At 36.9% G+C, this 24,003-nt stretch overlaps 1 protein-coding gene across 3 annotated transcripts in view; it reads left to right on the top strand.

Annotated features, from left to right (window-relative positions):
• STK39 (serine/threonine kinase 39) overlaps positions 1–24,003 on the top strand; it is a 364,512-nt gene that overhangs the window by 291,876 nt on the left and 48,633 nt on the right. For all 3 annotated transcript variants that reach the window (XM_001367443.4, XM_007494315.3, XM_007494318.3), the window contains 2 exons: positions 13,906–13,958; positions 22,934–23,002. In XM_001367443.4, the coding sequence (XP_001367480.2) occupies positions 13,906–13,958; positions 22,934–23,002 (122 nt within the window). The remainder of the gene's footprint in view (positions 1–13,905; positions 13,959–22,933; positions 23,003–24,003) is intronic.

Here is a 24,003-nt window from a genome sequence, read left to right as displayed (position 1 = left end):
TTCTTGGGGACCTTTCCCCCAGCCCTCCAAAATAACTATAGGTACTTGTTGGTGTTTCTGCCTAGGGGATGGAACTCTGGAAGAAAGAGATAATAGAAAAATGATACACTGTAGCATGTTGTGGAGGGGAGAAAAGTTTTTAAGAAATAAAACCTCCTTGGAGAACAGAATAATCATTTTCTTTATCAAAGCCCTATACTCCAAGGCTTTATGGAGTTTACTGTCAAACTGCTAAAGCCCCAAATAAAGGTAGCTTTTAATGTTGTTCTATTATAAGATCCCCCCCCCAACAGACAATTCTTTCACATTAGGAGCACCTTTGCCCAAAGATATTTATAACTTCACTTATATGAAGCAACCAGAACTCAAATGCAAAATGGAAATTAAGATACTCTACCTTGGGGATATAGAATAATAATACTCTTTGAATTGCCAGGTCAGACAAGGTGAACTTGAAAATACTTGCAATATGAAATCTTATGTGAGAATTCCAAATCTTTATAAAATAGTAGGAGCTTACAGTACATTTCAAGAGAAAAACCCACGGAGGCATTTGAAAAAAGTCATTGCTTGAGCAGTGGCCTAGATCTTCTGCGGAGGTCTGCCTTGTGGCTGTGACACTTCTTTTGACTTGACTTAAATAAGATCTACAATTTTACTTTCTCTGTCATCCCAGCAAGGGGAATTTATAGCAAGCATATATGTTTGTGCTGGATATGAGTTTTGGGGGAGGGAGAGGAGTGTGTGTGCAGGCACGAATTTTTCTTTAAAATTTAGTAGCAGCTACAGAATCACTTAATCGCAAGACAAAATATAGTTTAACTGCAATTTGAGGTTTTTTATTTCTTTTTTCATAATAGGTAGACACTTGGTGGTCCCTTTTTTGCAGGGGGCAGAGTAGGGATAAAGACTTTTGTCTGTATTTCGAGTGTTAAAAACTCTTCCATCGTTTGAGGGTATGTCCTCTGCCAAAGGAAATGGCTAACTGTTCTGCAAAGGATAATCTTAGAGATTTTCCTCTTTTTATGAGAAGTGATTTGGTTCACTAAGCTAGGGTCATTACTGCAGTCTTTGGTCATCTTTATTGTCATTTTCTCATATATTTCCCTCCCTCTAGATGAATAGCAAACACACACATATATATTACATTTATTTCCTTGACTGTTCTCAAATTCCAGTCTCATCTTTCCAACTATCTGCTAGACATTTTTACCCAGAGTATTTCCTGGTAATTCAACATTAGCCTGCTACAAACCAAGCTCATTATCTTGCCTCCTCCTCCACAAAGGAAAAATAACAACCCATTACATGTAGGTTTCTCTATTATTATTAATGGTGATTCTTTAGTAACCAAGGTTCAAAGACATGTTTTTTATTGCATTTTGACTTCTCCTATTCCTTTGTCTCACCACATCCAAGATACCAGGTTCAATAGTTTCCAACTCTGCACATTTCTCAGATTCTTTTGAACCTTTCCATTTTTATTAGCTCTCATTATTCTGTGATTAGATTATCACAATAGCCTTTTGATCTTTTTTTAGAAATCTCCAACCTTACTTGTCCAGTCTACTTTCATGCTAGTTCCAGATTAATCTTTTCCAAAGGTGGCAAAAAGATTCAAAACTTATCTTGACTTTTCAAGTCCTTAATGATCATTTCAGCCTTAACTCCCACTATTCCTCTGTTAGATGAAATCAGCCCTGAAGTGTGAGTTAGGAAGTCTGTGTTATAGTACTGGCTCAGCCATCAGCTAGGTACACACTATTCATTCAGCCTTATATGCTATTTCTTCTATTTCTTGTTTGTCAAAATCCTGCATGTAATTTAAGGCTCAGGTCATGTGCTTCATCTTCTACAAATTCTTCCTTGAATTCCCCTACGATTTGTAATCTGAGTCCTCTGATTCTACCTCCCTTAAAAAAAAAAAAACCCAAGAGCCTTGTACTCTTTTTTTGCACTAATGGACTCTTGTATCATATTATTAATTATTCGTGCCCCTTTTAATCTTCCTTATTAAAGATTCATCTCCTCATAGGAAGGGACTATGTTCTATTCATCTTTTGTCTCCCTCAATGCATGGCAGTGTCATTGCACATAATATGTGTTCAGTATACATCTCTTGAATCATCACAAGCCATATAATTTTGAGGCATTTACCACATTTTTAATACATGTGGAATTATACTAGTGTTAAGTCTCTCATGCATGTTTTATCACATTTAAATCACCAAACTACTTACACTGTGTGTAGTTTGGAATTTCGGAATTGTTTTTATCTCGTATCTTCACCAAGATTTTCTGATGAGAGGCAAGGAAAAAATCATCCCTCCAATCCTCCTCACAGTAAAACAAATTGTGTCATCCCATACACTTCTGAGAACCATTTGTACCTTAATCTCAGGATTAAAATAATAATAATAACCTCTTTGTTTTTAATTACTGAATTTAAAAGCCATGAGGAACACCAGTCAAAAAACAGAAATGCCCATTGATGATCAGTCAGTTAAGGAGACTGAAATGCACATTCATGGACAGTAGTTAGGCTTGTTCCAAGAGCAGGCAAAGAAATGAACCCAGGCATTCTTGGTTCTTGCTTTGGAGAATGCTCAGGTAATCCAACAAAAGCATCAATAAGGTACTCTGGAGAGAGGAAGCTTCCAGACTGAGTGTGGATAACCCAGTCCAACACAGCTGTTTGACAGCCTGGGACTGGTTTGTGAAAACCCTTTCATTGCATTTTAGAATATTTTGTCAACGGCCTCATCACCAGGCTGAAAGGAGGTTAGTAGACTGGGGCGCAAACATAAGTGAATATTCTACTTTTTCTTTTCATTTGTCTGAGAGCAAAAATCTACTTGTGCTCCGGAAAGGTACATAATTAAATTGGTACCTGCTGTTCCTTTGGAGATCCAAACGGGTTTTTAATGTTGATAATAGGGTATGATAGTGAAATGTTATCTTCTTCATGTTCCGTGCAATCATTGCTAGCCTACAGCCTTTCTGAATGACAGCTCTAGTAATAACAGCAGCGATGATGATCATTACGATAGGATTCTGAACTTGCAGCATGGAAGTATTTTTAAGTTCACAGATGTCTTTAATGGATGGTGTATACAATGTGAATGCTATCTATTTATTCTCCTCTAGCACAAACAAATTGCCAAATTACAACATAAAATGCTAGAAAGGTATATATTTTGGGATCGTCACCATTTGCTCAGGTGAATGTCAGTGTTCATTGAATTCAGTTCAGCTCAAAATTAAGGTCTACTGGGCATGGTTCTATTTTTATGTTCCTTGTACCTTAGTTTACTTCCCAATCTCTAGTTATTTTAATAAAACAAAGCAAAGTTAATAAATGTGAATCTGTAAAAGAAAGGCTTGGGGGATGACATAGAACATGTTGGATATCTTTCAGATTCTTTTTGAATTGAGCTGACAGATAATTTCAAGCTAATCCCATTTCACAATTTAAATGGGACCTTGGAGCTAGTCATCTTGTCCATCACTATCATTTTACAGATTAGAAAACTTAGGTCTATAAAAATCAAGTGACTTTTAGAGGGTCACATAGGTATTTACTGCATAGCCAAAAGCTGATTCATAACAGTTCCTTATGAAGAATAGATTTGGCAGTGAGGTGGTACAGTGGATAGAGCGAAGTACCTGGAATCAGGAAGACCTGAGTTCAAATCCTGCCTCAAGTATTCTTAACCACGATCGTGGGCAAGTCGTTTAACCATACATTGCCTACCTCATCTGTAAAAAGGAGATAATTGATGATAATAGATATTGTAGAGAATAGATAACACCTCCCAAGGCAGGTTATGACAGTCAAATGGAATAATATGTGCATTTAGCACAGTGCCTGGCACATAGTAGACATTTAATAAATGTTTTTTTTTCCTTTGTCCTTTCCTGCTAACTAATAATTTCAGCAGGTTAGTAATTTTAGCTTTATAGTCTCACATTCATTCTGGTCTCATCTTGCTATATCCCCTTCATCTGGTGCACTAAGGGATCTCCTTAGTTACTCAGCCCTGTCAACAGCATGTCTACGTTCTTGGACAAGTGTGCATCTTTATTTTTAGTACCCTATAATACAGTGCTGTAAGAATAAGAGCATTCTGTTCCCTCAAATGAGATAGTCTGGACTCAACCTTATAGAAAGCTGTGGTTTTATTCAAGATGCTGCCAAATTGTTTACTCTTACATTTTTAAAGCTATCTCATGAATATTCTTTTCTGCACCCAGTGTTAGATAAACAGCTTAATCATTTTTGCCAACTGAATCTTTCAAATCTTTGACCCAAATCATCAGTCACGTAATTTTTTCCCAAGCCTGTGTGCGTGGTCAGAATAAGTTCAGCTTGTTCTGTGAATCATTTTGAAAAGGTGTGTGTTGGCTTTTTAGTCTAAAAGCCACCTCCTTAAAAGACAACCCTAGTACTGACAGCAGATCTATCACCTTACTAAAAAGAATAATGGCAATGTGAGATTTATTTCCTTCTATTAGAAGGAAAGTGATTCATTAATAATTTCTCTTTTTCCCCCTTGCCTGGCCTCACCTCTTTTACATATCCGCTCTAAGGAGAAGGTCCCGAGGTTAAAGGGAGCGTTTGTCATGGGTCATCAGACTGGGAGATCTAGATGACACAGATCAGATTGGGAAGGGTTTGGTAGAAGTGGGTTGGGATGTTTTTCTTTCTTCATTTGTTCTTGGATAAGAATAACACATCATCCCCCCCATCTCAGACAACATAGCTGATCCTTTGAGGCATAGTTATGGCAGTGGGCATGCACATTGCCCAACAACATTGCCTGGAGATGACTATAAAGTAATAATACTGGTCCCATGGTTCATGGAGGCCAATTGCATTATTTAATTACAAAAAAATAGTATCATGTGAACATTAACTGCAACTCTAAAAATATGCAAGTAAAGATGAGCAGCTTATCTGCTTTCTGGTAATGGCATTGTTTGGAAATGAATGTAGGCCTTGGTTTCTTAGGGGCGTACCACTGAGAAGTAAGTTTGATGTTAACCTGAGGATCTTATTTCTATTTGTTGGTGCTTGGAAATTTCCAGCGAGGCTTATGTGGTTTCCACTACAAATGATTTATCTCCCTTGAACATTTCGGTCCCAGTGCAATATATTTGTGCTCTAGAGATTAAGAGCAGGTTCAATTTAGACCCAGAGAGTAAATATTGTGCTTCTACTAATTTTTCAGGTTCAGATAAAGCAAAAAGACAGGAGAATCATGCTTTATGATTATGGGACAAACTTGGCTGTTCAGTTAGTAGCTGTAGGATGTTGTGGACTACATCACTTCCACGCTGAATAAACTAGTGGCTCCCTTTTATCTCTAAGCGCAAATGTAAACTTATCTGTTGGGTATTTAAAGCCCCAAGCTCTTTATACATTATTCTCCTTCATGCTAACTGCAGGCCAGCCAAAGACCCTTTCTGTTATTCCATACACATGAAATTCCAAGCTCTGACTCCTTAAGCACAGTTTCCCATGTTGGAGTAGAGAGAGCCTCTCTCCCCACCCTTGCTCAGAATGCCTGTGTTCTTTCATGGCTCACTGTTTATATAGGTGGTTAACTCACTCGACATCGGATGGTCACGCCACTTAGGTGTTCAGAATAGTTTACTTAGATGTTAAAGAATGGTTATATTAGTAACTTGTTTTGGACCATTTCAGCATGAACGATGCTTTTCAAAGATTGTAAATACTGTAGCTTTGTGTGGTGAAAACTTTTTATGCATACCATAATCTATTCCTAGGCAGCTGTAGCCTATGGAGTATCACGGTTTCCCACAGTGATTCCCATATGCACAAGTCTCTATTTGGATCTTCAAGTTAGCTGACAGATGTGTAAAATCACATACAACCAGGCTGTTCCCCACAGGCTACATAGCTGCAGAGTTCTTGGTGTTCTGATAGTCTGTGGAATCTATTGCACTGCTAAAGCCTGCTTTCAATATTTTAGTCCTGGAAGAAATTGTTCCAAACTGGTATGTCAAGCTAAAGTTCACAAATAGGCTCAAGACTCCCTAGTTAAGGGAAAAATTCAGACCTAACTCGTAGATTGCATCAGATACTATTTTTTGAAGAGAAATCTGAATCAACCTGTAATTATTTGACTTTTCCCCACATCTGAGGTGGGGCTTCTGGGCCGTGAATGAGATGCTGAGTGGCCTAATGGGACCTTAGAACATGGTTGCTCCATCCTTGTTTTTCCTGGCCTTTGGGAAAAAACCTTGCTACCATTCTGCAGGCATGTCTAATCATTTTCCTAAAAATCCTCCCTGTGAGGCAGACCAGAATGTTGAGAGGTTATCATATAGCACTGAATGATCTCTAGACTTTTCTCATTTTTCAGGAAAAATAGATCTTAACATCTATATAACAGTAGGAGGACCCAAAGCCTCTTGATCAGTCTCTTCTTAATCTTTACCTTTTCATATGTTGTAACAACTCATTTAGAAGCTGTGAGTATTCAAGGTTTTAAGGTGGATGAGTGGAATGATTTGGTGGCACATTCCATCAAAGCATAGTCAAACCACACACTGCCACTTTCCTACAATAGCATTTGGTTGGCTAAGTCTAATAACTTGTGCTAGAAGCTTTTCTTCGATGTGTCTTAAGGAAGGCAGTATTTTTCAGTGAAAAAAATGTCAGGTTTATGGTCATAAGACCTGAGATCAAATCCTGATTTTGCTACTTACTACTTATGTGACTTGGAAGCAAGTTATTTTCTTGGCCTCAGTTTCCTTAACCATAAATTTAAGGGGATTAGACTCATTTTTGGAAAGTCCCTCCCATCTCCACATCTATAATCCTATAATATGGGACATATTACCCTTCTGAGGAGTCCTGGACTAATGTAGAAACAACCTATTTTCACCTTGACTCAGATTTCTTAGAATGGTCGTGCAAACTTTAGGTTTCTTCTTGGGACTTTTGAACTCTGGGAGAGATCAAAACCTGCAATGATTCTTTATTCAATTCAATTCTTTATTCAATAAGGTTTCTCATTCTAGTTTTTGAAGCCCAGCATATTTGTCCCTACCATAACCTATCTAACTTTATAAATGAAGTATACATACCTTGCTCTTATCCTTGCTTATTGTATTTTTCATGCTATATCCTTAACCTAAGGTGAATATTTCCTTCCTGTCTATCTATTTTCTACCCATTTTCAAGGCCCACCTGTAGCTTCCAGCACATATTGACCCCCACTTTCCAAGTACTTGTGATATTTATTGACTATGCTTCTGTACTTACTTATAAGCTGTATTCTCTAATGTTTTTACATGTAACGTCATGCTTCCCTCAGAGAGATGGTCATATATGTGAAGGCAAAGAGCAAGTTTTTTTTTCTTTTTTATCTTTATGTTTTACTATTTTGTGAGGTATATAATAGATATTAGTAAAATACTCTTATCTTGATTTGGCCTGAATTGGAGACTGTAAAGATTGAAATTTTGGGGAGACTGAAGGCAAGGTAGAAATTAGTTTCTCTCTGCAAGGAATATTATATTTTTTTAGAGGTTTATTAAAGGTTAAGTATTAAAGAAAATACAGAATAAGAAAAAACACATGCCTAGGCCAGAGGCCTAGACAAGATAACCTCACATCATGAAAGAGACACGCCTGCTCCAAAATGGAAGTCCAAAAGAGCCCTCAGTAGGCGGAGAACTCCTTTAAATAATCATTTGTGTTCTCGTCCAGGCAAGAATTCAGTGTGATTACAAAGCACTCTGGGGAAGTGAAGCAAAGGATTCTGGGGATTGGAGTCCTGGATTCAAGTCTATTTTTACATTCCCTCGTTTGATCGTTATTGGGGAGAGAAGTTTCCCCAAAAAGGATCATGAACACATAGTCAACTTAAACATTACAGTAATTTGAAGATAAGAGAAAAAAACCAAAACCAATAATTGCTGGATGCATTGCCAAAAAGCCAGTTAGGGGGCAGTCCCCTTTGGCATGAAAGTATACATACAAATAAATGTTCAATCAACCACACCCAAAGTTCAATTTGGATTTCTTTTTTTGTGCAGCTTGTGATCTGGAGGCATCTTCATGGTGTCTCCTCTAACAGTTCAGTTTCTAGATTCAGAGAGGTATCATGTTTCTTAACCTAAAATTCTTCTAAAAAGGAATTTAAACTTTGCAATTTAAATAATGATATTTTTTACAAGATGCATGATAAGGACACTTACTTTCTCAGGGTATTTTGATATATCACATTTATCAGAAGAAATGACCTTTTTTTAAAGTTACTTTTGTTTTTGTACACATTTTGGCTTTTCTGCCTCTGAATCTTTTTCTTTATATTTCTTAAGTGATAATAGCTCTGAGTCATAGTTAAGAGTGCCTGCCTGATTATAAGATTTACTTGCCCCTTGGGAGCACTTCATGCCCAAAGATTCAGATATATGAGTCTGCTTTCTGTTTCCTTGCTGAAGAGAAGAATAATTGACTACAAAAGCCCATTATATTGATATTAATTTTCTAAGTCAATTGACCTATTCATTGGGAAGAAAGTACCTTTGAAATTAAATTCACCTCTGCTTGTATGTTATTTCCTTTACATAGAATGAATGGGAAAATGTTTGAAGATTCTATCTATTGTTATTATTTTATGTTATTCAATGGGGTAATTTTCTTCAGTCCCCCAGAAAAATGTAAACTCCTTGGGTGGGGACTATTTGGTGACTTTTTCATTCCCCATCAATACTTGAAGAAAAAAATATTCTGAATATACCAATAGCACTTAAATAGTGCGTTATGGGTTTAAGTGCATAGTTCTTTGCATTCATTATATCCTTTGATCGTCAACAATCTTGGGAGATAGGTACTGCTGTTTTCCTCATTATACATACCAGGAAAGTGAGGTAAGAGTGGCTAAGTGATTTGTCCAGGGTCACACAACTAGTAAATACCTAAGAAGATAAAATTTGAACCTATGTTTGTTCTGCTACCCTCCTTCTGTAAATTTAAGTAGATCTCTGTCTTCTTCAGGATCAAATATAAAATCCTCTTGGCCTTCAGAGCTCATCACTACCTGATCCCTTCTTCCTTCCAGTCTTCTTACCCCCTGCTCGTGTCCACATTCTCTGTAATCCAGTGATGGTGGCCTGTTTGCTTTTTCTCCCCCAAGCCGTGCCAGCTACCAGTTCTGTGAATTTTCACTGGTTGTCCTCATGCTTGAAATTCTCTCTTCCTCATCGCTACCACCTGACTTCCAGGCTTCTTTCCAATTTCTGCTCAAATCTCACCTTCCTCAAGAAGCTTTTTTCTGACCCTCCTTAATGCCAATGCATTCCCTCTGTTGATGATCTCCATATTGGGAGGAATGGCAGGAGGTCATGTCACTGGTTTGCAGAGAATGTGGGGATTAGTGAGGTGTAAGAAGACTGGAAAGGTAGAACATGAAAGTGATGAAGAGCTTTGAAGGTCAGAGGATTTTATATTTGATCCTGAAGAAGACAGAGGTGTGATGTCTTGGTCCTTTTCTCTTCAACATTCCTATTAAGTGATGTTTATCATATCTATGAGTGATAGGAAGTTGTGTCTTCTAGAATGATGGATGCTAGAATGGGTAATCTTGAATAATCATTTGATTAAGTGTTCATTAAATGGCAGGCCAGAATGATGAACCAAATAGAATAAAGAAGACTAGCATCAGAGTATAGCCAGAAGGAGGGCATGCCACAATAGCAGTGTGTGTTTGTGTGTATGTGTGTTGGAAAGAAAGAGAAAGAAGACCTGAGGATTTTCATAGACTGCCAGCTCAGTTCAGTCAGTAGAAATGGATAACAGTCCCGGGCCATATTAATAGACTAGAATACAGAATGAGGAAGGTGATAGTTCTTTTCTGTCTTTGGTACTGCATTTTCAGAAAGATATTAGAATGTGTCAAAAACATGGCCACCAGGACAGTGTGAGAAACTGAAAACCATACATGATTGATGTATGGGACTGGATAATGTTAAGATGTTAATTAAAACTGGAGAAGAGACGAGGAATGTGATTTTGTTGTGAATTATGTCTAGATCAATTCTGTAAAAGTGGATTAGTTTGGCTTTGTTTGACTCCAAAAGGGGGAACATGGGACAGGAGGTAAAAGTTTTACAGAGGTAAAAGATTTTGCTTCAATAGAAGGGGTGTCAGGGTGGAGAAGATAAATAACAGTAACTTGGCAAAATCAGAGCTGGACAAAAAGGTAACACACTGCTTTGTTCAATAGTGAGTTTCCCATCAAGAGGTGGCTGGAGAACATAACCTGCTTGTTGATGGTATTTGTTTTAAAAATATTTCTATTCAATTCTCTGTCCTTATTACTCAAATATCAGATTCAATATTGTTTAAATTTGAGATTCAGGACACTTGGGTTCTAGTTCTAATTCTCTACTAATTAGAGAGACAGAGAGAGACACAGAGACAGAGACAGAAAGAGAGAGAAGGCATTATATGAATAAAATTCTTTCTTGAATCCTTGTTGTTTGACTTTAAAAAGGGGAAATCTCTGCAACTTGAGAATTTAATTAGGAATTTTCATAAGGATGTAGATTTAAAGCTGAAAAGGACCTCAGAAGCCATCTAGTCTATCTTCTCATCCTGCAGGAAGACTTGGAGGTACAGAGGTTAAGTGACTTGCCCAGGGTCTTACAGCTAATAAAGAGTCTAAAAGAATCCAGGTCTTCCTGAATCCAAAGCCAAGAGCTTTATCCATTTTACAGTGCTGACTCTCATCAGGCTTTTCTCATACTGTTTAACAGGGCTATCTCAGTGTTACGTTTTTTTGTCACTGAACCCACAGTATGACATAATCCAGTCCAAGTGCTGAGAATGGTAATTATTTTTCTCATAGCTGTTAAAATTTGACTTCTTCAGACCTAGCTTAATTTCTTCCACATTCTAGGCCAGTGGGTCAGAGTGCAGAAAACTCACTTCATAAGATGGTAGATTTAGGGGTAGAAGATGCCTTAAAGGTCAAGTCGAACTCCCTAATTTTAAGAGTGAATAAACTGAGTCACAGAGAAGTTAAGTGATTTGCCTGAAATCACATAGTAACTAGCTGAGCTGCAATTTAAATGTAGGTCCTCCAACTCCAAATATAGCACTTCTCCTTTTTCTGCTGCTGGCAGAAGGGCTATATGTTTTCATAACAGAAAGAGGTTTCATCTTCATTGACTTACATACAGTAAGTTAGCTACTCTCTTGGGATTTTGTGGCATTTTTATAATAGGAGCAGGTGGGTTTAGCCTAAAGGTTTTATTTACTTTTAGGAAAACCTGTGTTTTGAAACTTGACAATTTTGTCTTTAAAGCTGCTTTCATAAAATTGCATTGATATACTGGCCTTAAATCATGCAAATGTTCAGTTTCCTTGAAATCAAGAGTATCCTGTGCCATATCAATTAAAGTAAATGTACTTTCAATTAAAGGTGTTAAGGATGAGATTGAAGAGATTAATTCTTTATAAAAGAATGACCTTCAGTATTCAGATCCAATTAGGCAGTTCTCCAACTGTATTTCATCTCAATGGGACAAGTCTACTGCTAACAATCCATCATCCTGATCTTTTCAAAGAAAGAGAATATTTTAGGTTTAGATTCATAAAGGAATGACTAAATAGCCTGAGTGTTATGAACAGTAGCTAATTTGAATAACAATGTCTAGGTGTTGAAGGTGTGAGCACAAATTACCTCAGAAAATGTATTGCAAGAGTTGTTTTCCCTCTAAAATATTAAATAGGAAATTATGTTCTTGTAAAAATTATTTACCTTTTTTAAAAAATAAACTTATCTTGACCTCTTTTGCTCCAAAATTTTACCTGCCCTCTGTTATTCTACAAGAATTCCTTTCATTCATATCTACTCTCTAGCATTTATGGGATCCGTTAATATATTTCAATCCTTAGTCTTTTATGCCCCCTTGGCTCATTTCCTCAACTACAAAATGAGGAACTTGGACTCTGATCGTTAAGGGCTCTTTCCAATCCAAAGGGTATGAGCCCATGAATCTAGTTTGGGAAACTGTAGAGAATTTCACATATTGAAGAGGATTTATTTTTTTTTCCATATAGTAAGTGACACAGTTAAATATTTTTTGCTTCAGATTTCATTTTTGTGGTTTTAGGAACTTTGTTTACCAATTGAAATCACAATTGTCTTCATGAGTTGCTGTGGCCAAAAAGATTCATTGCCTGGTTCAACCCTTCTTCTAATGGACCTCTCTTATCTCAGGCTGCTTCTCGGACAGCAGCATATAAACATATCCATACTGAAACCTTTCCAACTTGATAGACTCTGCTTCAGTCTGCCCTGCTCTGGCATACTATGGAAGCCCAGCATCACCTCAACAGCAGTGTGCAGCACCAGTGAGGAGTTTAAATATATTAAAAGGAAAGTCAGAATGATTCAAATACAGCATTATTCAGATATTCCTTCCCTATAGGTTTTGGTCAGATGATTTAACAGTTCAGTGATTTAGCCTAACATATTTTCTCCCTTTAGTAATTGCTGTTTGATCTAGCTTTTCCATTGCAGTTTTTCAAATTGTGCTTTTTTATTAGTTTTTTTTTTTGTTGCATTCATTCATATGCCCTATAATAGCATATAGACAAAAAGAAAAGTTTTTTTCAAATTCTTTATATATATGTGCCTTCACTACCTAACATTAGCATAAGTGGAAAAACTGTTAATGTATTCAGAATCTTTGTTCCATTCTTCAGACTTTTTTTTTTAATGTTAAAGGGGTATTTGCTACTAATTTTTCTCTCTTTATGAAAGTTAGCTTTGTTATCCTGGCAAGTCCCATGACCTCTCAGTGCCCTAGACCATAAGTTGCAGAGCAAGAGCTATCTTTTATTGGTAAAAGGAATTTCTTCATCAGGACTTCTCTTTCTCAATGAAATCATGGATCTTTCCAATGTCTTCATCAAAAGAAAAGATTGTAAACTCATCAGTTGATATGGGACCTTAATATTGGATTACATGAACTTTAGAAATTGCAATAGATAATAATTCAACATGGGGATTCTTCATTGCAGTGTTTTCTTTAGCAACATAATTCATATCTTAACTGGTTTTTTCCCCTCTTTTGTATAATTATAATGTTTGGACTTTGGTGTAGAATTTTGGGTTTAGAAGCTATAGGTCCAGATCCCACCAGTTGCCATTTTCCAAACTATTGATTTTGGATAAGTCATTCAACTTCCCCAGTCTTTGTCTGTAAAATATCTTCTTCCTTTGGTTATCTTGAGACTAAATTGAAATGATATATGTGAAAGCCAGAGTAAACAGCAAAGCACTTCTTTAATATGTGGCATTATTATAAATGGGGGCAACTTTCTAAGACTGTATTTTAAACAGTAGCTACATGGGTAGAAGGATTTCCTGTGTCAATGCAATGAGGCCAAGCCCTATTCTGTTATTTTACCATTCTCCTGCATGTTTTTGTTGCTTGATGATATGCGATTTGATAAAAGTAAGTTGTACCTTGGAAATTATGGGCAAAATTAGGGATCGCTTGGGATAAGTAAAAATAAAGCAGGATGATATGAAATAAGATGTTAGGAATTTCAGTTATCTTGTTTGATTTGTTATTACCAATATGATGCAAATTTTTGAAAAATAAATATGATTAGTTTTGTAAGCTGAGAACTACTTTTAGGCAAATGCTATTCAAATCCGTAAATTCTTTCTTTTATTATGTACTGTATGTATGTGTGTATATGTATATCTTTGAGTCATGGGAATACTATTGCATCAAACTGTAAAATGCTATTTGCATCTTAACATCAACTTGTATAAAAATTGGAATACATTTAGTTTGATTAAGCATTGCTTCATTAGATTTTAATGTGTTGTGTATAATGTATTTCAGGAACTCCAGAAAGGAACTTAATGACATACGATTTGAGTTTACTCCAGGAAGAGGTAGGTTTTAATTGAAATTATTCTTTTATTGCTTAAAAGTACATTTCAGAAGTTGAGTACTGGTTTGGTGTTAATAAGTTACTATTTCAAAGTTTTTCTTCTCCAAAAAGAAATTTCATAACACTATAGTAATTCCAAACCAAAATCCTTATGATCATTTGAATCTCAGTGACTCAGGGCTTTACTGTGTGCTATGCATGTGAATATATGTAATAAATAATACGATTGTGTATATTAGCTCACCCCTGGAAATAGATGCAGGTAACATTGAAGTAGAGCTTACAAGAAATCAGGTTAGACCTAATGAGAATTAGACAGAAAGCCTAATAAGAACCTAACCACAGACAAACTTTCTATTGAGAAATATAACACATTTTGATTTTACCTTCTCTGTTGTGCTTTTATGGAAGTGTGGTGTAAGAAATTGTTGGAAGATTTTGTATTTACTTTAGACATTAGTGAATATGAGTAGGTCTAATGCCCATCTTTCAGCTGAGTAGGATTTTCATATTCTAAGTTAATTTTATATACTCAAAGCTGTCTCAGTTGCTTTGCAAAATAAAAATATTTTAAATGATTAAATAAAATAACACATATCAGTTAATGTTTAGGGAATCCCAGCATCTAAAGATACCTAGGTGGCCATGTAATTCAATTCACACTTTGCCAGGAGCCCACTTCTAAATATTCCTGTGTAGGTGCCACACAACCTCCACTTTTGATAAGAATCTATATCTGATAGATTCCAGAGACATCACTCTCCTCTTCAATTGCTCTTACTGTTTGGAATTTCCCCCTAAATCAAGCTGAACTCTCTTTATAGTTTCTATCTATTCTTACTTTAGAGTCAAAGAAAACAAAACTAATGCCTTTTTCTCCATATATGATAGCCTTTTTTATAACTGGAGGCAACTATGTCATCCTCTCTAAGTCTTCTACTCTTTACGTTAAATATCCCCAGTTAAAGAGGCAGGGGGGTACTGTGGAAAGAACAGCCTATATATATATATATATCCCATTATAGCTATGCAAGACAACTTGATTGGACATTCCTCAATCCCTGCAAACACTCATTATAAAGATGAAGCAGACAAGGCTCAGACAAGGCTCAAGGCTGAATGAGTGACTTGCTCAAGGGTCACATGAATACTCAGTGGAAAAATAACAACTCAAACGAGTATCTTCTGAATTTCCCATTACAGTGCCCTTTTCACTATGCCACAATGCCAGCAGCTCTCTGAGATTTGGCCCATTGTTCTAGCCTGTTGAGATATTTCTGAATCCTAATTCTATTTTCCATTGTGTTAGTTAGACTTCACGACTTCATGCCATGCATAGATCTGAAAAATATGTCACCATCCAAATAACTGAAAAAAAAAACATCGAACAAAATGGAATAAGAATCTGTCCTTGTGGCATTCCTATAAAGAATGCTTTCTTGAGTTGGCCAAGAGCCATTGATCACCAGTCTATAGATTTCATCATTCACTATGCTCTAAATCCATTGAACCTAATACATCTCCATGGATATACCTGGATAAAATGCAGTTATACTGGGCCTCTAAAAGGTAATTAAGTTAGTCTAACATGATCCTTGCTTGCTTCTAATATTTACCTCTTAACCTTCTAAGTGCTCATGAACTATTCTTTTAATAGTGTGTACTAAAAATTCTTCTGGAAGCTGAAGTCAAGTTTACTGACTTATAATTTGAAAAATCCTTCTTAGAAAACTGAGATATTTGCCTGTCTGCAGTCCTGTGGTACTTTTTTCCTCCATATATTGCCTGTAAATGCTGGTCTTCTATTAGCACAAGTTTTATTTCATTTCTTTGTAATATAGTTCTTCCAGACCTAGTGACTTAAATTTACTGAGGGGCAGCCAGGAACTCTTACATCTCTCTCAGCTTTTGATTTCCATTAACTATTTTAAAATCTCTAATCTTTGATCTAAAGTTAATTTGACCCATTCTAGAAAATAGGAAATACCTTTCCTTTGCAAGGTAGTCTGCTAAGCACTGGAGATATCGAAATAAATATGACACAGAGCCTGTTCTCAAGGAGTTTATAGTCTAATGGTAGGAGATGGGTAGGGATTGAGGGACTTTAACATACATGCAAAAAGCAATGTTGGGTACAAAAAGAATGTCCAAGTAAATTGCTATGAGAAATTTGAGGATAGTAGGACTATTTTCTCCTCTGATCATTAGGGAAAACTTCATGAAGGAGGAGACACTTGGGTTGGGCCTTGGAGGAAACAAAAATCTTAAACAGAGAGAGTAGGAGTTGTCCGTGAGGAAGGATTTAATTTTATGCATGGGTGACAGTTTCAACAAAGATAGAATTTAGGAGAGGGCAGGATGAGAAAAGAGGACTGAGAATAAGTTCTTTTTAACTTGAATATAGAGAATGTGAAGAAAAGTTGTAATGTGCAATAAGGCTAGAAAGTTGTTATGGAAGGGCAGGAGCAAGAGATTGTGGGGTCCATTGTAGGTAAATGCAAATATAAGTGACATGATCAGGTTGTACATGAAGACCATTACTTGTACAGCATTGTAAAAGATGGTTTGGTAAAATGATAGACCAGAAACAGGGAAATGAGAACAGAGAGAATATGAGAGAATTAATGAGGGATAAATTTTGGGTATTTGCATTGCGAATGAAACATAGAAGATTGCAAGAAATATTGTCATACAATAATTGATATATGCTGACAACTGATTAGATGGAGGAAAGTGAGAGAAAAGGAATAGCCAAAAATGATGCCATGTTCTAAGTCTGGATGATTGGTAAAATGTTGCCATCAGTAGAAATAGTGATATTGGGAAGGAGGGCCATCTCTGAGGGAAAATGAAGTAAGTTTAATGAGTTTGAAATGCCAGCAGGAAATCTAGGTGAGGATTACCAGCCACAGGCAGCTAGAAATATGGTTTTAAAGCTCTGGGGAGAGGGTAAGGGTATTGGATAGAGACTTGGGATCAACTTCCATATATAATAATTAAAACCATGAGAGTGATTAAGGTCACCATGAGAAAGAGTGAAGAGAGAAGACCAGTGAATTAGAATTTTGGGGGAGAGAAGAGAGAGACCCCCTATTTAAGTGCAAAAGGAAAATTTTGGGAAGCTGGGCAAAGATAGAAACAAAAAGCATCCATCAGCTAGTAGGAGAGTCATGAGGATGCAGAATCATAGAAGTTCAATGAACGTGGAGGGTAACAAGAATAAGTGGTATGGTCAACAGTGTCAAGGGAATATCTAGGAGAGTGTCAGATGAATGAGGGCCAGGAAAAAAAAAAGACTGTGGATTTAGTGATATCCAGTCAGAGAGAGATGTTTCAGCAGTGGCAGGCAAGTACCACCAACTTACAAGGTGTTCAGAAGTGAGTGAATGGTTGGCCAAATGGAACTGGTGCGTGTAGTCTAATCTTTCTGGCAGTAAAGCAGAGGGGAATGAGATAAGACAATGGCTTCTTCAGTTAACAGAGTCATAAGAAAGGCAAAGGTGTGTGTGTGTGTGTGTGTGTGTGTGTGTGTGTGTGTGTGTGTGTAAGTGTGTAAGATGAGATATGTGATAGATAAGAGAAGGGACATCTTTGATGAAATTACATACTGAGAGAGAATGAGATTGAACTTTGAGGAGAAGATGTTCAATTCACCCAGAGGAAGTCTACCTCTGATATTAGAGAAAAACAACAAAAGATAAATATGGCCAGTGAGGTTCAGAAGACACAAAAGACTTCATGCCATGCACACTTGTCATTTCAGTAAAAGAAGTCCTCTAAAGAGATTGATGGAGAGGAAATTGAATTCCAGGCATTCTTTCCCAGTTGGTCATTCATCCCCCACTACCCCCAACATAGCTTAACAAACCACTATCATTTCCATAGATTTACAACCACCATGATAGTTTTGGCTAGAGTTTTAATTCTTAGTCACTTACAGTCTTAAGCCAAAGTTACAGTTCTTATCTCTGGAGAGTAATATTAGCCTCTGTGACTGATATTACAATTAATGTCTAAAGTTGGAAGTAGCCCCTTAATGATGCCAGGGGACTTAACAATTTTCAGCAAAATTTGAAGCAAGAATATTGACCAGTCAATGTGGATAAAACCTTGCAGCAAAATATTAATGTTGAAAGAATACCAAGTAAGGACTTCATTTGGTATTTTTATCTTGTTTCATTTTATCTGAAGGATTAAAGATGAACATAATAAAAGTCAATTGTAATTTTACTGGCAACAAAGAAATGTATTCCTATTTTTGCACCAGTTGTGCTTCTTTGGCAACATCAGTTGCCACTTTTTCATCAAAGTTCTCTGCTCTCAGTTGCCAGACAATATTCTAGACCTGCTGTCATGCAGCATTTACTGGACAATGCTGTAATTGGCTAATAACTAACCGAGGCACAATGAATCTATCCTCCAATAAAAATACAGCAAATTTGAAATTGTTTGTAGCCTATTCCACCATTTCAGATATTTTTCTGCATTGAACACAAGAATAATTTACCTATTGGCAAGTCCATATTCATTAAGACAGTCATCATGGCATAGTGAGCAGAGTATGTCAGTGGAATCTGGAAGTTCTACTTCTGACACTTCCTGCCTAGGACTCTGGACCCTCTACCTTTCATTCTCTCAGGCCTCTACCTCCTAGATGATTAGTTGCTGAAAGAATTGCTGATGATCTGCATTAACAGAGGGAGTTTCCTCACTGGCAGTTAACTAGTAGAATACCAGATCTAGGCCAAAGGAAAATACAGTTGACAAATATAAAGCAAACATTAGAAGATTCTGTCTTCTACTTTAGGGAAATCTACACACATACTCACAAATGATTCTCCTAGACTATAGTCATGAGCAGTAACCTACAAAAGAAAATCACGTCGAAACACCCACCTCCAAGATCCTTTCCAGCTCTAAAGTGATAACTATGATCCCTCATGAGTATCATGGCATGCAGCTGACCTCATTTGCTGTTGTTATTGCTAGCATCTGAGCCTGCATCTTGTGTCTTCAGTGCCTCCTTCTGGTTCCAAGCCTCTGCTTTTACTCCTAGATTTCCAGGGTGCCCTAAATTCTATGCAAGGAAACAATAACAAGCCCCTGTTACCCTATCCCAAGACAGCACATTGATCTTATAGGTGATTTAAAAGATTATGAAGCACTACAGGGAAACATATTTTGGTGTTAGAGAGAAGTAACAGATGAAAAGGTTAACAAATTTAGAGGGCTCACTCAGTGCTGGTCTTCTACCTGTAGAAAAGTACACCATTCTCCTTAGCTCTTTCCTGCCTAAATTTCTTCTGTTCTATTGTGGTTGTAATGTGAGCATAGTTCCAATTTCCTTGCTGTGGCCTGACTGGCCAGAGCTGCCCTTCTCAGCCCTACAAGATCATAAAGTTGAGGCAGGAGCCTTCTCTAAGTAGTTTTCAGTTTTCAGTTTCATTGACTTAGGATATCTCACCCTCGACTGGGACCTTTTCTGCCTAACCGTACTCCTCAATTCCCTGGCTACTAACAAGGGCAGAAAAGTATTCCTTATACTCCCAAGGCTATTTTCTCCCATTTTTTTTATACTTGGGTATTTTCTGAAAAACCTTCATGCTCTGAATTCAGAAGTTTATTTGTTCTTTTACCTTGCTCTATATCTCTCTTACCAATAACAGCTTTCATTTATATGGGCTTCATATGCAGTAACCCTGTAAGGTAGATGTTATTAAAATCCCCATTTTACAGATGAGAAAACTGCCACTCATTGAGGTTAAGTTCAGGATTGCTACTGGTCACAACTAGGATTCAAAGCCCAGGCCTTTCTGACCCCACAAACAGCACTCTACCACATCCTACTTTCTTCTCCCTTCTAACTTCTTCCCCAAAGTAAATTCTACAAATCACATATTTCAGCTGGTTTAAACTTTGATGAAGAACTAGATTCTAGGTTTTGCTGCCCAATCAGGTAGGCTGTTACTGATCTTTTTATTCCAAGGCTATTCTCCCTAAACTCTCTTGATGCTCCAGTTTTTGTTCCCAGAGACATCTGCCTCTGGTTTTGTCTAAGCTAACCTTTCCTCCTCAGCTAGGGACCATCTGTTTCCCCCCTCTAGAGTCACTTGGGGTCTTGGGGTCTCTGTTCCTAGGCTGGGGCAGGTTTATGTCTTGACATGCATCATTTTTTTACCATACTTTTAAAGCCAGAATTCATCAGCACACTAAGAATCACTTCATTCTCACCTGTATTTCAAAGGATTATTTTGCCATATCTCATCGTTGATATCTGATGGGAGGATAAGCAGTATTTTCACAGAATCATGGTCACAAACACACAAAAACACAGAGGAGTGCCCTATACAGGCAGCCAGCCTGTCATTTTCAAAAATTTTAATAGGACTCCCTCAGTGCTTAGCAGTGCTGATATTCACAGACATTTATGCATATCAGTCGCTTTGGCTACACTTCAGACTAGCCCTCGTTTTTGCTCTGTTAAAATATCCCATCTTTCAACCTTTTTGTGCTGTAAAATCTCAGTATAACTTCAAGGATGACTGAGGTAATGAACCAATGTGCTTTTAAGCTAGACAACAAACATTTATTGAGCACCCACTATGTGCAAGACATTGTGACATGTGACAGGTGCAGGGATTCGGGAGAAAAGACATAAAAATGAGAAGGTGGTATTTTCTGTTGCACCCTCTAGATTTTCTTGATCATGGTGCCTTAGATTTTTTGCTACTGTTTCATAGGTTATTATTATTAGGTATTATTTTATTTATATACTATTAGGTATATTCTGAGGAATAAATCCTCTTTGAACATCTCATGCTCTGGTGGATCTCCTCTTGCAGTGTTTTAGTCCAGAGGTTCTTTTTTGAGTGTCATAGAACCCTTGAGCATACTGGCAAGGCCTGTGGACCTCTTTTCAGAATATTTTTAAATGAATATAATAAAATATGTAGGATTACCTAGAAAATCAATTCTATTGAAATAACTATCAAAATATTATAAAACAAAATAAATTCATAGATCCCAGATTAAAAAAACAACAAAAACTTTGTTTCAGTCTTTTCCTTCTACATCCAAAAAAGAAATGAACAAAATGTCAGGTGATTGTCAATTTTGTAAGCAGAAGGTTTATGAAATACATATTAAAACTACTTTTTGAAACAACCAATTATGAAAATTGGGTAGGTAGTGGGGAAGAGGTATTAGAGTGGGAAGACAAGGTTTTTTTTTTTAATCTTAACTTTCTATCTTAGAATCAGTACTGTGCATTGGGTCCAAGGCAGAAGAGTGGTAAGGGGCAGGTAGTGGAGTTTTAAATGACTTGCCCAGGGTCATACCACTAAGAAGTATCTGAGGTCAGATATGAATCCAGTGCCTCTTATCTCTAGGCCTGGTACTCAATCCACTAATTAACAACCTAATTCCTTTCACAGACAGATTTCTAAAATTTTAAGTATCCTGGATGACCCTCTAATACCGAATATTTTAAAAAATCACATTCTTTTCCCCTGCCTTCACACCATATGTATATACACAAGCATATCCATACATACGATGACATCCCAGCATGATATAGCCCAGGCTTTGTTGGAGGCGCCTGATATCTCTGGAGTCCAGGAAGATGCTGACATTGCGACCTCCTCACAAGTGATCTCTGCCTGCTCTGGTATTCGTCCCTCTGCTTGGTTAGTTGTAGTTCTGGATGCAGGGGAAAATAGTGTAATATAGACTAGATCAGGTAGTGTAATTGGAGCCTTTTGAGCCCAGAAATGTTACTCGTTGGGATGATTTATATGAGCAGGTAATAGACTAATCTCCATGAAGGGAAATGTCTTATTTGTGCCTCTGAGAAGGACTATGGCATGGGGGTTAGAGAGCCAGATTCAGAGTCAGGAAGACTTGAGTTCAAGTTCCACCTCTGATACATACAGGCTTTGTCATTCTGGAGAAGTCCCCTAACCTCTCTGTGTCCTAGGAAAATCCCTAAGACTATAAGTTGCAGAGAATTAGCTGCTTTCTCCAGTGCTTAGCACAATGCTGTCCCATAGTATGTACTTAATAAATATTGATTGCTTTGCCTTAGTAAAAGGTGTTTCCTCACTAGTAGTTCCCTCTGCCTCTTAGACCTGAGGTCTTCTTTTTCCCTGTTCTTTCTTCTTCCTCTCTAACTCTCCAACTCCAGCAGGGTCCAACTTTGGTTGGTTCCACTTTGTAGGAAAATTGTACATTTATTCGAAGTGGATCATATTTATTGGTTTCTAAGGTATGCCATCTTGGCATCCCCAGGAATGTAATGTTTATTAAAGCTGGATCACTTATGTTCTTTTCTTGCCAACTCTTTCAGGTCCCTCATTATAAGAAAGTTGCTAACTACAGACATCACCAGAGGCTTAATTATTTTATCCTATTGTGTTTTGTAAGAAAATGTATATCTGTTACTTTCAAATGATCAGTATCAAGATAAATAATTCTTTAATAGGACAAATTTAAAAGGCTCATTCTGGGAGTCTCTCAAGTATTTGTGCCAAATCTGTGATGTATCAGATACTAGTAATTCCACCTTTATCTTAAATCTCGATTCACTAGTTACTAAAGATTGAGTTGGATTGAAAGATTACTGGTATTAACCTTGGTAAGAAAGAAGAACAGTGCCACCAGGAGCAGTTATGACACAATAAGCCAAAGTGCATTTAGTGAATAATTCAGGCAATAGAGAAGAAAAATTTCTTGGTTTACCAAGAATGAAGTAATAATTTCATGTAGCATCTACTGAATCGATGGGCAAGATGCTAATTATAGCTGATAAAAATTTATCATGGTGTCCCTTTGGATTTTCTTCTTAAAGTAGACTTTGAAATTTAATTAAAAGCATATGTAGGCAGAGTTGGGTATCAAAAAGTATATGTATTTTTAGATTTCACTGGATTATTGATTTTTATTTTATGGCTGATACATATTCATTTCACATTTGGACAGACACGGCAGATGGCGTTTCTCAGGAGCTGTTCTCTGCAGGCCTGGTTGATGGTCATGATGTAGTTATAGGTAAATCACTTTTTAGTATGCAGTATTATCTTTGTCTGTTGATATGCCAAATGTAGAAGTGCTTAGAAAAATGTTTTCATAAGGGAATGATTCTTGCTTCATATAGAAGCTTCTTAATTCTGCTTGAATTTTTACTTTGTATGTAGTAGGAATATATCTTGGGATGTGTTTCCTTTATATTTCTAAAAAATAAGAAAGTAATTTTTAATGTACACTAATATCTTGCTTATCCACAAGTCATTTAAACAATCCTCTCACCTTGCCAAAACTGCCAGAAACCCAGGAATAAGTAACATAGATCACTGCAAAAACAAACATTCCAAAGTCCATTTACTAAAGCCGAAACATTATTCATCACAGAGCTCCCTCAGCATTTATTTTACTCTTATTTTAAACACAATTATAACAAGGTTGCCTTTCCAGTTTCCTAACCCACCACAGGTGAGAAGCAGCAAATTAAAAGGCAAGGTAGAAAAAGGCATCCTGACAGCATCAAGGAATGATAGACAACAGCCTGGAGTAGGCAGAAGAACCATCTATAAATGGCAAGATCTTTAAAAGCATAATCATCTGGGGACTTTAATGCACAGGCTAATATCTCTGTTTTGCTCAGTAGCCCTTGAGGGCAATATTATCGCATAAAACAGTGAATGTGTTCATAATGATAACCATGAGTCATCAAGACAAGGGTAAATTCTGTTCCATATCCTTGGTTTAAGGTGGCAGAGAAGTGCTTACTGGGGTAAGCTTCCGTTATCTGAAAAAGTGACATGTGGAAACCTTATTCCTTGGCTGTGCTGGATAAGTGGTGTTTCATCTTGTGCATGTATGGATATAAATGCATGTTTGGTCTCCACTATTCATTCACCTCAGTGATTTTCTAGAGATCATGTCATGAAACAATTTCTTGTAGAGCATCTTTTCTTTTCTTATATAAACAACTGTAATTGGGGATGACTCAGCATCTGATGAACCATAGCCATGACCCAAATTATATCATT

The sequence above is a fragment of the Monodelphis domestica genome, chromosome 4 (assembly GCF_027887165.1).
Source record: "Monodelphis domestica isolate mMonDom1 chromosome 4, mMonDom1.pri, whole genome shotgun sequence".
Lineage (NCBI taxonomy): Eukaryota > Metazoa > Chordata > Mammalia > Didelphimorphia > Didelphidae > Monodelphis > Monodelphis domestica.
Note: the sequence above shows the minus strand (reverse complement) of the source record. Positions and strands in the feature narration are given on the sequence as shown.